Source organism: Passer domesticus, unplaced genomic scaffold, assembly GCF_036417665.1.
Source record: "Passer domesticus isolate bPasDom1 unplaced genomic scaffold, bPasDom1.hap1 HAP1_SCAFFOLD_149, whole genome shotgun sequence".
Classification (NCBI taxonomy): domain Eukaryota; kingdom Metazoa; phylum Chordata; class Aves; order Passeriformes; family Passeridae; genus Passer; species Passer domesticus.
The window spans coordinates 53951-67371 of record NW_026989939.1 but is presented as its reverse complement, the minus strand read 5'-3'; the positions used below and the strand labels follow the sequence as shown (position 1 = coordinate 67371).

At 48.8% G+C, this 13421-nt stretch overlaps 1 protein-coding gene across 1 annotated transcript; it reads left to right on the top strand.

The window, feature by feature from the left end:
• The first annotated feature begins 3092 nt into the window (after positions 1-3092).
• LOC135291926 (uncharacterized) lies at positions 3093-9658 on the top strand. Its single transcript, XM_064406171.1, has 2 exons — positions 3093-6786; positions 8896-9658. The coding sequence occupies exons 1-2, from the start codon at positions 6559-6561 to the stop codon at positions 9586-9588; spliced, it is 921 nt and encodes a 306-aa protein (XP_064262241.1). The 5' UTR covers positions 3093-6558; the 3' UTR covers positions 9589-9658.
• The last annotated feature ends 3763 nt before the right edge of the window (positions 9659-13421 follow it).

Below are 13421 nucleotides of genomic sequence, written 5' to 3'. Positions count from 1 at the left end.
TTGTAAAAGAGAACTTCCCATCCTTAACAAATAACTGACAATTCAGAAGTGGACACAGAACTTATGTACAGAATGAAAAGGAAGGGAATTTTCCAATGGAGCTGTGGGTTCTGTAGTTTTTATTCTGACTCCCACTCACAGATAGCACTGGAGAAAGTCATGTCTTCTGCCTGCCATGAATTGTTTGGCTGCAACCATCAGAGGCATCAGGCTGGAGACAGGCTCGGCTGATGTTAGGAACAGGAGCTGCCCCAAGGAGAAAAGAATGAATGAACTTGTACCTCCCAAACCCATCTCCCCACAGGCTCAAGCAGGATTCCTTTGGTTCTCAGAAATACTCAGATATAGGGCTGAGAAGACCATTTGGATCTATGTGATCATGCCCAAGACCATGCTCATGCTGTTTGGGTTTTGCCATTTTTCTTTTCTATGTTTTCTGTATTCTTTGCACATATATTTGTAGCTCTGTGGGCTACTCTATTAGTGACTAGTTTTCCCAATACTTTTCCACGGCCTTTCCCTAAGCAGAAAGACAAACTTCCAGAGCTCCAAGCACTACCGGGGGGAGGTAGAAGGCCCCAGTGCTATCTTGGTTCTTCCTGGGACAGACCCCTCCAGGCAGCTGGTGGAGTCACCATCCCTGCAAGTGTTTCAGAAAAGACTGGACGTGACACTAGGTGCCGTGGTTTAGTTGAGGTGTTAGGGCATGGGCTGGACTCCATGATCTTGAAGGTGTCTTCCAACCCAGTGATTCTGTGATTCTGTGACTGAGGGAACTTTCCCTGCAGCCCTGGAAAGGGCTCTGGGAGCCCTTGGCCAAGGACGGGGATCAGGGCTCAGGGAAAAGCAGCAAAGGGCTCAAGGCGAAGGCGAGAGGGCAGAGCTGCCACAGCGTGGCCCAGCAAGAGCCTCATCTGCTCCTCCTCAGGCCGCACCATCCGCGCTGCCGTTTGCGGCGCCGGCGGCTCCTCTCGCTGCGGTGCTCCAGCGCGTCCCGGGGGCCGGGCCCGTCCTCTTCGGGAAGCGCCGGAGCCTCGGAGGCGAGCGGCTGCTGCTGCGGCCGGGCGGGGAGAGCTGCGGCCGCGGCCAAGGCACGGCGAGCTGCCGCTATGGCCGGCTCCTGCCGCGGCTCCTGCCCGGCGGGCACAGACACGGCCGAGGGCTGCCCGGGAGCTCCGTGCCGGTCCGCAGCGGGCCCGGCCGGGCTGCTGCTCTCCGCAGCCTCTGCCCGCCGCTGCCGGCCCCGCCGCACTCCCGCTGCCTCTGCCGCAGCCGGGCCCACACGGGAGGCGGCACATTCCGGCCGGCTCGCAAAAGCCCTGCCTGCAAACCCCCCGCATGGCCTCGGCTCAGGCACAGGCTGCCGGCATCCTCGCAGCTGCGAGCCGGGCCTGGCCGCTGCCGGCCTCGGGCAGAGCTCCCGCCTGTGTCTCCATGGCCGCGGCTGCTCGGCACAGCGGGCTGAGCACAGCCAGCGCCAGGAGCAGCTCTTCACGGGCCCGGGCTCCGGGCACTCCGAGCTGCAGGCAGCACAGAAAAGGGCTCTTTGTTTCACCTCCTCTTTCAGTGCTGCTAAGAATGTAGCCTGCAGCAAGCTGAGAACACCAGAGCACGGAGCCCTTTGCAGGCAGGGCTGTGTCTGCTGGAGGGGCAGAGGGAGCCCAGCAGGGATCAGACACAAACCAGCAGGGCACTGAGGAGCCCCTGTGGTGGCAGTGAGCAGCTCCGGGCTCTGGGCGCTGCTGCTGGCATTTTCTATTGAGCCATCTCCAAGGTCTTCTCTTGTGCTCTGTATTTCTAAGTGTCTTCCCTCTTGCTTCTTGGTTTTGCTTGTCTCCTGCACCTTCATTTCCCCAAATTTTCCTACCCTGTCAGCAGCGACCCCCATCCACAACTGCCTATGAAATATGAACCAAGCAGCTGGTTGTTCTACACATCAGCAATGTGTAGAATCCAATGGCTCAGGAATTCTTATGTCAGGGCCCTGTCTGTGCCTTATGCTTGTCAGCACCTCCTTCTCTGTGCAAAAACTAGTGATGAGTGGAGGTTTTTTGCCTAAGAGGTCCTGAGAAGCAAATGCTGTGCTGGGATTCTCATGAGTGGATCCATTAAGTTCATTGCTGGGAAACACAAAAGAATGCCAAGGCAGCAGATCAGCTGGGAGCTGGTCACTCCCTGCAAAGGGCTCAGGTATGATGTGGGAATACCACGTTCCAGGGTGGGCAAGAAGGATCAATGTGCTCAAGGTGCAGCTGCTGACGTTTGGGTTCACCTGGAGCACAGTCAGGGGTGGTGAGCACTGGAAGATCCAGCTGCAGTCCCCATCCATGTCCCTTTCAGTGATGGCTTGAGCCTGGATCCAGAGCGCCCTGGGGGGCTCCTGGGGCTGGCTTTGCACTCAGGGTGAGGATGGCCAGGAGCCACTGAGGCAGTGGGGACCAAGGCTGGGGCTCGTGGCCTGGCAGGTGTGGCTCTGGGGGCTGGGACATGCCAGGGCATGGCTCACTGCCACTGTCCTCCAGAGCCCTGGCTAGCTCTGTGATGCTCCAGGGGCAATGGCGAGAGCAGGGAAGTGGCTAGACTGGGGTTTTGCCTGAGGCAGAACCTCTAAGCCAGCCCAGCAGTAGAGACCCTGGAAGAGCCACGAGCACCGAGTGAAGGAGGCAGAGGAGGCTCTTCTGCAGTGCAAAGTCCAGCAAATTTATTAGGAGAGGCAAGGACAGGTTACACAGGACAGAACTGCCAAACGGGACCACAAGCTGAGCTCTCGCTCGGCTCTTGCTGTCTGCGAAGGTGCTGCGAGCTGTGGTGGCTGCACTCAGCCTTGGCTGGGAGGATGATCTGTTTTTAAAAACTCTTAAAACAGGGCGCAGGCACCATATAGTAACCAATAAATGAGTCTCAGGGTGTGGTTTTGAGGACTGCAACAAATCAGAACAAGGGGAGGACAGAGGGTTGGGATAGGGATTGGATCTTAGGGTGAGGGACAGGGAACTTTCTGGAACAAAGGGTAGGGTTTGGGCTGATGGACAGGGCAAAGGGGCCGGGTTGTTTTGCCAGACAGGGAAAAATCTGGGAAGGAGGGAGGGGATTCCTGGAGGGACAGTTGGGTAGGAGGGCATAAGGCAGGGGAGAAACTAACTGTGATAACTCGGGGAACACCTGAACATACGACAAGCTAATAGAACATTGGACTCAATAAACTAACACGCCGCAACCCAGGAATTGAGGCTCTCAGCAGCTGCGAGGTGGCAGTGTTAGAACACGCAGCAGCTGGGGGAAGCCATCTCTCAGCTCTTGCTGTGTGGGAAGGTGCTGCGAGCTGTGGTGGCTGCACTCAGCCTTGGCTGGGAGGATCATCTGTACCAGGGAGAGCAGAAAGCTGCCATGGTGAGCAGAACATGCTCAGAGCACTGCAGTGCAGAGAATGATACTGCCCCTGAAGTGCAAAAAGCGTGAAAGTGTAGAATTCTGTGCAGCACTGTGGTACAAATTTTCTCTTCTAGGACATGTCCCTTTTTGTATTCTGTAGACAAATTATCAGGATTTATAGAATACATTGGGGCTTTTTCATAAGGGTTTTGGGAGAACTCTCAAGTTTATTTTTATTTGTATTTTACATCCAGCATTTATACGGATTTTTCTTATTGTTCTTTTGTAAGTATTTAGGGAACAAATATGCAAGCATTTTTAATCCCTTGGGATATTGTGATTTGTATCCTCAGAAAGAGAACCTTGTTGAACAAGTGTGAAGACACCAAGACAGGGAAAATAGCATAAAAGTGTTTTAAAACAGGGCATATATTGAGGACTGCAGAACTGAGTAATTCCTCCAAGGGGGGAATTAGCAAGGTATATTACCAAGAGTTATTGCCAAGATACTTCCTGAAATCAAGGGAAATGTGACCTGCAGCCATACAAAGTACAGCCAAAGCAAATGAAAACCCTTTGGAAAAGAGGGAATGTTGCCAGTGATATCAATCTGCTGGGATAACTGAGGGATGCCCACCATCCTTGCACTGCATTCCTCAGTATCTGCAGTGTGCTTTCTTCCAATTTCTGTCAAGTGAAAAAGCAGCTGCCATTGCTTTATGTTAACTTCAGTTCTTAGGAGAATTACCAAGCACCATAAATGTTTTTTGTAGCTGAGCAGGACTTGAGTTTCCCAAAATCTTCTACAAAGCAGAAAGGAACCACACAGTTACTTCTGCTGATGATAGTGAAGGGTTTCGTGAAAGGAGATGTATGAGAACATTGCATTCTAAAACTTCCACATTCAAGAAAACATGAGTGCACTTAGAATAAAACATACAAGGCTAGCATAACATCAGAACAGGATAAAACGAAATTACTAGACAGGAAGTGATGTATCAGAAATTAAATGTTTAATTTCTGATACATCTGCATGCATTTGCAAGCTAAAACAGAAAAAGAAAGACAGATAAAAAGGAATGAAGGTTTTAAAATTGCACTGTGCAGGAGAGTAAACCACCAGTGTAAACAGAGCTGAGAGATTCAGCTTGGAGTTGTATTAGAGTGGAATCCATTCACTGAAGGTTTCTGGTGCACACAAGTGCACCAGACTGAGATAAAAAGGAGCAAAGTTTAATTTCTGAAAGCCATTTAGATTCCTGGAAGCATTGTCTAGAGATCTAAAAAGCTAAAGCCTCAGAGAATCTGAACCTAAAACCTCCCCAAATCAATTGATAAGGTAGGATGGGCACATCTCTGCTGTTTTCAGAGTCAATGAAACTGACAAGGAGAGTCTGGAAATTAGGAATGCCAACCCAGATTTTATCTGCATTACTTTAAGAACACCTTAATAAGGCACATTAGGAACTCAACACTAACATTCTCACTCTGCTCTATTTACTTTACTTTGAATACAGGCTGGTGGAAGGAGAGATCTGGCTTTAATTTCTCCCCAAGTTACCTGTTGCACTTTCAGGTTAGGAGTACACGTTAAATGCAGCTAATCACTCTCTCTATCCATGAATATTCCACTAGTGAACTGACATATAGAAACATCCTTCTTATCTTTGTACCTTCCTAAGTGGTGCCCTAATGAACTGGAGACTTGCATAAATCACACAGAACATCTCCAGAATTGCTGAAATGAACATTTAATTCCACTACAAGGGGTTCTGAGAAAACACTCCACAGGATCACTGAACAAACTCAAGCTTGGAAGAGAAATATTCATTTTAGCACTGATCAAGGGGAAAGAAAAAGAAATGCTGCAAAAATTCCAAGTGGAAGATAAGGAGAAAGACAGGGAGCAGAGGAAGAACAAGGCCCTGTCAGATGAGCGGTGGAAGGTAACTTTGTGCCCCAGCGCTGTCAGAGGACGTTCCCTGTCATTGGTGCAAGCAGCTGGAGACAGAAATACTGCTTGATTTGGGGGCCACAGTCTAGGTAAGTGCAGAGGTGGTTCAATAACGTGACATGAGGGAGTTCCCCCAGAGCAACTGGGATGCCTGAAAGAAGTGAACAGCTCACCACAGCCTGGCCCGCTTGGCTGCTTTTCCTTCTGACCCTCCTGGGGAGGCTCTGACATTTCCTCTTCCCTGATGGAAGTGCAGCTGCTGCCAAGGGAAACGTCCCCATACTGACTCAGTGTTCCCTTTGCTTCCCAGATGTCCCATCTGCTGTCCCTGTCCAGGAGAGCTGCTCTGCACGGGAGGAGGAGACCGAGGGAGAGCCTGGGAACATGGGGGGCTGCAATCCCTGCTGATCTGGTTCTGTTTATGGATGGGTAGAGTTAGACTTGGATAGTTACAAGTGTAGGGATATTTACATACATTGAATGATATTTGTATAGATATTATGAACGTGTATCTAGTTGCATTTATGGATGTATGTTATGTATGTATATATATGTGTTTGTGTGTGTGTAAACATATATAAAAACATAGATATGTATGCAGTTATATATATGTGTACCTATGTTCACTTTACGTCCCTGCTTTGTTATATTCACATATGTGTACAGTTGTACAGCTCTATAGTTCCACTGTTACAGTTAGATGGATTTTTCTATTGGTACACTGATATTTGTATTTATAGATAGGATTCTTAAGAATATGTTTACATATGTCTTACTATATGTCATATGTAACACTTAATATATATTTACACTGCACATTGTTGTGGTGTATTTAATTCTATTGAAACGCGTATGGATTTGTACAGTTCTGAAATTGTGTTCATTTAGTTCTAGGCCTAGGGTTATTTAGAGAGGAATATTGATATTCCTGTGTTTGTGTATGGGCTGTTCAGTTGTAGTAATTTGTAATCAATTTAGTTGTTAAGCTTTGATTGATATTTGTTTCTAATTAGTGTTTGTAGAGTGTTTCAGTACATTAGGTTTTTTTAACTGTATTTGATATTTGTAAATATTTACATTGCATGATAGTAGGAAAAAATTTGTTTTGCAACCTTAAATTGATATTTGTATGTTGACATCGCCAGTGTAGCAATTTATAAAAATTTCATTTTTTTAACCTAAGTTGATTTTTGTGTATTTATTTAGTGTTGCAGCGCTGCAGGGTGGTAGAAATGCTGCAATCTTCTTGGAGGCGTCTCCTTCATAAGCCGCTCAGCGGAAGGCCACGAGAACAGCCATTTCCAGTCCATGCACATGCACACGCCACAGACAGCTCAGCACAGGAAGGCAGGAAGGGTCTTTGCATGGCATATTCCAGCAAGGGTTTTACTGTATCCAGCACGCCAGAGGGACCAGAGACAAAAGACCAAACCATGTGGTCTGCAGGACTTCAGTGTGGGGTCAGTGACCGGTGACCTGAGGGCACAGGGGCGGGCACAGGGCAGGGCCAAAGGCAGCAACCTGTAGGGGGATGAGGGATGAATAATTGGGGTGGGCGGTGTCAGCTGGCCAGTGGGGGAGGCAATCTGATGTGGATTGGCAGAAGTGCTGCAGAGCGTCAGGGGTTAAGTCTTCTCTATCAGCCTAGGTGGGGAAAACTCTGTGATCTGATCTTCCTTGAGGGGGAGGAGTCAGAGGATTCCACAATTCCCCTGTTTTTTCTTACTATGAAGATTTCCCCAGTGGATCTCTGCAGACACTTAACTAAACAGGGAAACATGAGTAAAAACAATGATTGCAACCCGAAAAATTCCTCTAACAAATGATGAAACCTATCCTGTCAACCCCCATTGTCTGAAAAGTTCATTGATGCCATCTGGGTTCTTCTCAACTTTTAAGTCCTTTACTTGCTCCCTCAGCTCTGGATGTTTAGATGGATGGATGTTGGGTGTGAAGAAATTTGAAGCAGTACATCCTTTCAAAGTTGTGGCAGCTGTGTCCATGGTGACCAGTGAAAAGTGTATTGCTGCTGGTTTTAGAGTGTTACATGCTTGGTGTTATTAGCATTTGGTAGCAGCTCAGTGCTTAGGAGGTAGCACTGGTTTGCTTACTGAGCAAGCACTTTCGATTCTCTTAGCATTTATTTTTTTAAGTTTTTGCAGCATTAACCCCAGGGACCAATATTGAGGCTTCTATTTTCTTTTTTCTGCCTCAAAAATCAATATTGTTTCTGCAGCCAGATTTGAACTGATGGAAAAATCTCTTGTGCTTAATTTTTTTGGTCACGAATTATGGTAATGCTAGGTGCTAGCAGAGCAGGTTTCCCCAAGTCACAGGGTGTTTTGACCATGGCACCATTTATTTGCTGGTGGGGAGTAAGGTTTCCAAGAGGCTTCATGGGAGAACAGGGCTCCCTCAGAGGTAATTTCTCAGAGAACAACCTGTAAATAGAATACATTGGCAAGAAAAAAATTAAATTGTGATAGGCTGCAAGATTTAGTAAAGATTGAGTATTTGCAAATTTCAATTCACAGATTTGTTACATCCAGACTACACAGAGAGACAAAACTGTATTTAGTTGCACATCCTTTTAGTAAGGCTGTTAGAGGGTTTTACCTCTCTGCTTTCCAATGGTTTTAAAGACTTGATATTCTTAAGACAAATTTACTGGGGTCTTCCAACTACCCTTATAAAAAGGAGACACAGTTGTGCTGTTAGAATATAACAGAATGTTGAAAACTGAAAGCATTCTTAAAAGCTTGCAAAAAATAACTATAAAAGAAGCTATGCCTTCTTAAAAAAAATTATTTTTATTTTATCAGATGACTTGCGTGTGTTTGAGCAATTGCACATTGGTATATATCTTTGCATGAAATTCACACATGTAGAACACAAAGTCTTATAAACTTCTGAAGATGCTGCAGCTGCTGAGGTTTGGGTTCACCTGGAGCACAGTCAGGGGTGGTGAGCACTGGAAGATCCAGCTGCAGTCCCCATCCATGTCCCTTTCAGTGATGGCTTGAGGGTGTCTCAGCCTGGATCCAGAGCACCCTGGGGGGCTCCTGGGGCTGGCTTTGCACTCAGGGTGAGGATGGCCAGGAGCCACTGAGGCCGGCAGTGGGGACCAAGGCTGGGGCTCATGGCCGGGCAGGTGTGGCTCTGGGGGCTGGGACATGCCAGGGCAGGGGTCACAGTGGGAGCTGTGAGCAGGGGCACAGCCAGATTGGCAGCTGAGTGACATGGTTCTGCTGGCTGTGACATCACAGAGGAGAGGTCACACTGACCTCTGTGTCAGGAGCAGCTCTGGGCAGTTGGATTCTGGCAGCCAGTGAGTGCACATGCAGGGAAAATGCTGGTCTGGACGGGGGCTGGGAAAGGTGCCCTGGGGATTTAAAGCCAGAGTGAGAGCTGGGACCCTCAGGGCAGGGCACTGCCCCCAGGGCTGAGGGAAGTGGGGCTTGGGGCTCTCAATGTGGCAGGTGCCCAGAGAGGCTCTGGGGACATTGCAGGTGTCACCAGCTCCCTGGTCCCTCCCAGCCAGACATGCTGAGCCCCCTTTCTCCCACCAGGCCATGTCTCCAACACTGGCCTTCATCCTGGCCCTGTTATTCACCCCCAGTGGGTTGAAAGCAGACATGAAAATTGATAAAGATGCGGTCAGGCGGATCCGGGAGCGCGAGGAATTTCTGCATCGGGAGATGACTCGGCTCCTGCGGGAGGTGGATGACAACAATTCCATCATGGAAAGCCTGCTCCTTTCTGTACGACAGCTGCTGTGGCTGCCTTGGCTGACCATAGCTGGGCAGAAAGGGAATCCAGCAATTGAAAAGAATGAAGCTGAAAGGATGCAAGAGCGCAAGGAGTATCTGCAGCAGGAAATGACTCGGCTCCTGCAGGAGATTGATGGCAACAATTCCATCATGGAAAGCTTTTTCCTTTGTCTATGGCAGCTGCTGTGGCTGCCTCTGCTCCCTCTGGCCTTCTGGCTGGTCACGAGATGGAAGTGTGGCTCTGCCAGACACAGCACGCAGGAGGAATCCATCAGCAAGATGAATATTGTCAGGGTGAAGTTCAGCAGCAAGGAGAAGGTGAGTGAGCATGAGAAGGACAAGGGTGCAGACAGGGGTGGCAGCATTTTGGCTGTGCCCAGCCCATTCACCAATGGGCAGATCCAGGACAAGGCGGGAGGGGGCTGTGAGCAAACTGATCTCATTGGGAATGTTCCTCCTCATTTCTGTGGGATCAAATTGGACAGTCCCTAAAGGTCACTACCAAGCCCAGCTGTTCTGTGATTCTGTGATTCTGCAGCAGGGCCTGCCCAGCACGAAGGTGCTGCAGGAGCTGGTGGACGAGCTCCTGGGTGTCTGCTGAGTGCTCTCCTGGAGGAGCTTCATGCCGGAGCTGCACCCAGCTGCCGGGACGGACACCAGCCCCGCAGCCTGCAGCGTCCAGGAGAGCAGCAGCAGCTACCGCACGCTGGTCATCCTGCGGCCACCCCCCGGCCACTGCTTCAGCCCGGAGAGCACCAAGCGGCCGCCAGCCAGGCGCATCCGTGTGGCGCTGGAGTGCCTGTGCTCCGGGGAGCAGCTGCTGGGGCACACGTGCTTCCTGCACGCCGCTGGTGGCCAGCTGCCCACGGATCAGGAGTGGTACCTGCTGGACACCCTCTGCACGGGCTCCTACTTGGACCTGCAGAAAGTCACCCGCTGGGTGCAGATGTTGGTGCTGTCGGCCTGGCCGCTTCTGCCGCAGTCGCGCCACTGCCAGCTCACGGCGCTGCCCTCCAGCAAGTCCTGCAGCTTCCGGCTGAGCGGCGCCTCTGGCCTGCACTGCAGCATTGAGATGGCTCTGGCCGTGCAGCTCGGCAGCTCAGGGGCCTGCCTGAGCCTTGAGTAGGCAGCATCCGGCTCTGCCAGCAGCACCGTGTGGGCCAGAGAGCTGCCACCTCTCAGACTCACTGCCGCGATGGCGCTGCTGCTGGGGTGACTGCATTGCAGGCAAAAAGGAGTTGGGGAAGGTGAAGGGAACCATTCCTCATGGGACATTTTTTGTTTTCTGTTAGGATTCTTTAGTTCCTTATTCTGATATCTGAAAAATGCAGCCAGACCATAATAATTCTAAAACCTCCCAAGGCAGAGCTGAGAAGGTTAACATGATTTCAAATACGTAGAAGTTTATGGTGAGAAAAATTAGACATCCATAGGAGTTTTCGTATGCCACCTTTTTTTTTCCATTAAAAAAATAAAATATAGTTCTTTGACTCATATTTGGTCTCCCAACATGTCACTTGTGATGAGAATGCAGACAAGTCACAAACATTAGTAAATTGTCAATAGAAGCAACTGTGGTGGCAATTCAAAATTTCATTGGCTCTCCCCCAGCTCCATCTCAACTCCAGGAAGGTTTCTATAAACAGGAAAGAGAAATTTGGCCCACTACATACCCATTATGAAAAGGAAGGAAAAGCCTCCTCTATGTAAGCCAAAGGTGACAGAGTCTAAGTGAAAAATTATTATCACATCTCGATTTAAAACTGCTGGCAGCTGCCCCACTCCCAGACTGGTTGTGCTGATCTTCAGCAGGGAAGTGGGTATGTTCCTATAAAAAGAAAAAAAGACAAACTTCCTGGTTAAAACCACCCTGTGAAACTGCATCAACTCCGGGATCTGTAGGGCTGGGTCCTAACTTGTATTGCGTGAAGTGCTCGCTGCACTGCTCTTGTTACTTTCCCCAACTTAATGACTACTATTACACTAATTGCAAGCATAACTTAGCACCAGCAGAGAACCTCCTCTGTTGGGGTGCATTAGTTTTAAGTTGGTTTATTCCTGTGCCCCCCATTCCTGTTTATGGTTCTGCCCGGGCTCTCTCTCTCTCCCTCTTCTAGATCGCCCCGTCAGTTGCACTTTTCCCCTCCCCTTCCCTACGAGTTATCTCTCCTAATCCCTCCCTGGCTGCCTGTCTGTTATTCGGTGTCCACACCCTTCCATCCAGAACCTTCTGCCTTGGACATTGAATGATTGGACCAGGGGTCAGGGTTCAACCCTCAGTTTATTCCCACTGGAGATCCGAGATGTTTGTTACGTGTTATTCCCTCCTCTCAAAAATTTAGATTGGTCATTGTATTCTGGTTATAAGGCCCTGCCGGGCATGCCTTTTTGTCCGCGCACGACGCACTTTCAATAAAACACCTTCCTTTTCCCTGTCGGCGCGGTCCTGTCTTTCTCCTGTGGGTCGCAGCCCGGCTCCTCTCCAAACGGCTCCGTGGATTCTCGCTCTCCTGAAGGCATTCCGCCTTAAGCACTCTCCCCAGGAAGTCTCCCAGCGGGAGGGTGCCCTTCCCCCCTCAGTACTGCCGGCGGTGCTGGCCGCAGCTAGCCGGGAATCCAGAGACTCAGAGGCCAGCCGCCGCCGCTGCACTCCTCTTTGTCTTCCTTCCGGGTTAGAACAAAACAAATTTGAAGAGGAATAGTCCCTGAAAATTTGTTCCTCTACAACTCCAAGGTGATCCATACCAATTCTGTCTAAGAGACAGCAAGAGACAATAAACTCTTCCTGAAGCTCTTCTGTGGTCATGGCTGAGGGAGCTTTTCCTGCAGCCCTGGAAAGGGCTCCAGGGGCCCTTGGCTGAGGATGGGGATCAAGGCTCAGGGAAAAGAACCAAAGGGCTCAAGGGAAAGGCTGAGAGGGCAGAGCTGCCACAGCGTGGCACAGAAAGAGCCTCATCTTTTTTTTTTTTTTTTCTTTTTTTTTTCTTTTTTTTTTCTTTTTTTTTTTTTTCTGTGAGGGAATGAAACCAAAGAAATTGGTCTCAGCATGCCTTCTGGGATGGCAGAGATCCCCACACATCAAACCCTAAGGGAATCTTTACTAATTAGACAAATCTTGCATATATCCTTCACTTGCAAACTGTTTGAAAATTGAGGCAAAGGCTTAGGGATGCCAGATGAGAGTAATGGCCTCATTCTAGTGACTGCATCTCTGTGCACTTTGCAAACTTGCAGAATTATTCCAGACAACTTAAAGAATGAAAGAGATTTTGTCTCTCCTATCTGCTCCCACGAAATCCCTGATGTTTCATTTTGTTCAGTGTCTTTTCTTTATGGTAAGGACAAGAGTGCGCCTAGTCAAGAGCACATTGCTATGGCATTTTTCCAACAGGCAAAAATATTCCTGTCTTCTGCTTACAGATTCTAAAGAAGAAAGAAAATCAGAAAAAAAAAATCAGAGGTTTTCAGAGGTCTTGGGAGGAAAAACAAATTTGTGAGAGTACAAACTCCGTCTTATCACTTGATCGTACATGGGTTTTGCCAGTCCATCTGCTTGGAGAAAGATTCACTTTGGGAAGTAGTTTTCAAAAGTATTCCTTGGAATTGAGGGGCACAATATCACAATGCATCCCTCTGTGATGTCACAGCCCACTGCTCTCTGACACCAGCCTCCAACCCCTGTGACAGCACAAAAGGCATTGAAACTCCTTGGAACCCCAAGATAAGCAGGGAGAGAAGGTGAGGTCACAATCCAGCAATGCCTGATGTCATCATCCAGAGGTTGGTGACATCAGAGTCCTCTACCCTGTTGTCAGAGATGAGGTAATATTTTGCTGAACCCAAAAGGTTATTAGGTAAAACAATGAAAGTTGGTTCTGTGTGTTGTTATTTCTGGTTTGGATTTGCTCCAGTTAATTTGTTGGGTGCTGCTGTGAGCTGGGAAAGCAGCCAGGTTAAAGACCTGACCAAAAAGGAAGTAGGATCAGAGGAATGCGGACAGAAAAGTAGGCGGTGAGGAGAGAATAGAAATTCTCAAGTACCCAGGCAATGGGAAAGGGGACAGGGATTGCCCCTGGCCAGGAAAGGGGATAAAATATAGTGCTTGTTTTGGAGGGTGTGTGTGTTTGGCTCTTGGGGGAAAGAGGGCATACCTGCAGCTCAGGTGAATTGTTACTAATAAACAGATTTCTTTTGCCTCCACTACTTTGTGTGTCCATTTATTTGTATCTAAAAGTTCATTTCTAACACTGTGATGACACAGCAGGCCTTCCATCCGTGCAGGCTCATGTTGTCAGAGATAAAGGAAATCCTGTTTCCTAGTTTCA

Coding starts and splice junctions, on each gene's coding strand:
- LOC135291926 (XM_064406171.1), top strand. CDS start 6,559: ATGCTGCAATCTTCTTGGAGGCGTCTCCTTCATAAGCCGCTCAGCGGA. Junction 6,787..8,895: donor CTGCAGGACTTCAGTGTGGG/GTCAGTGACCGG, acceptor TTCTCCCACCAG/GCCATGTCTCCAACACTGGC.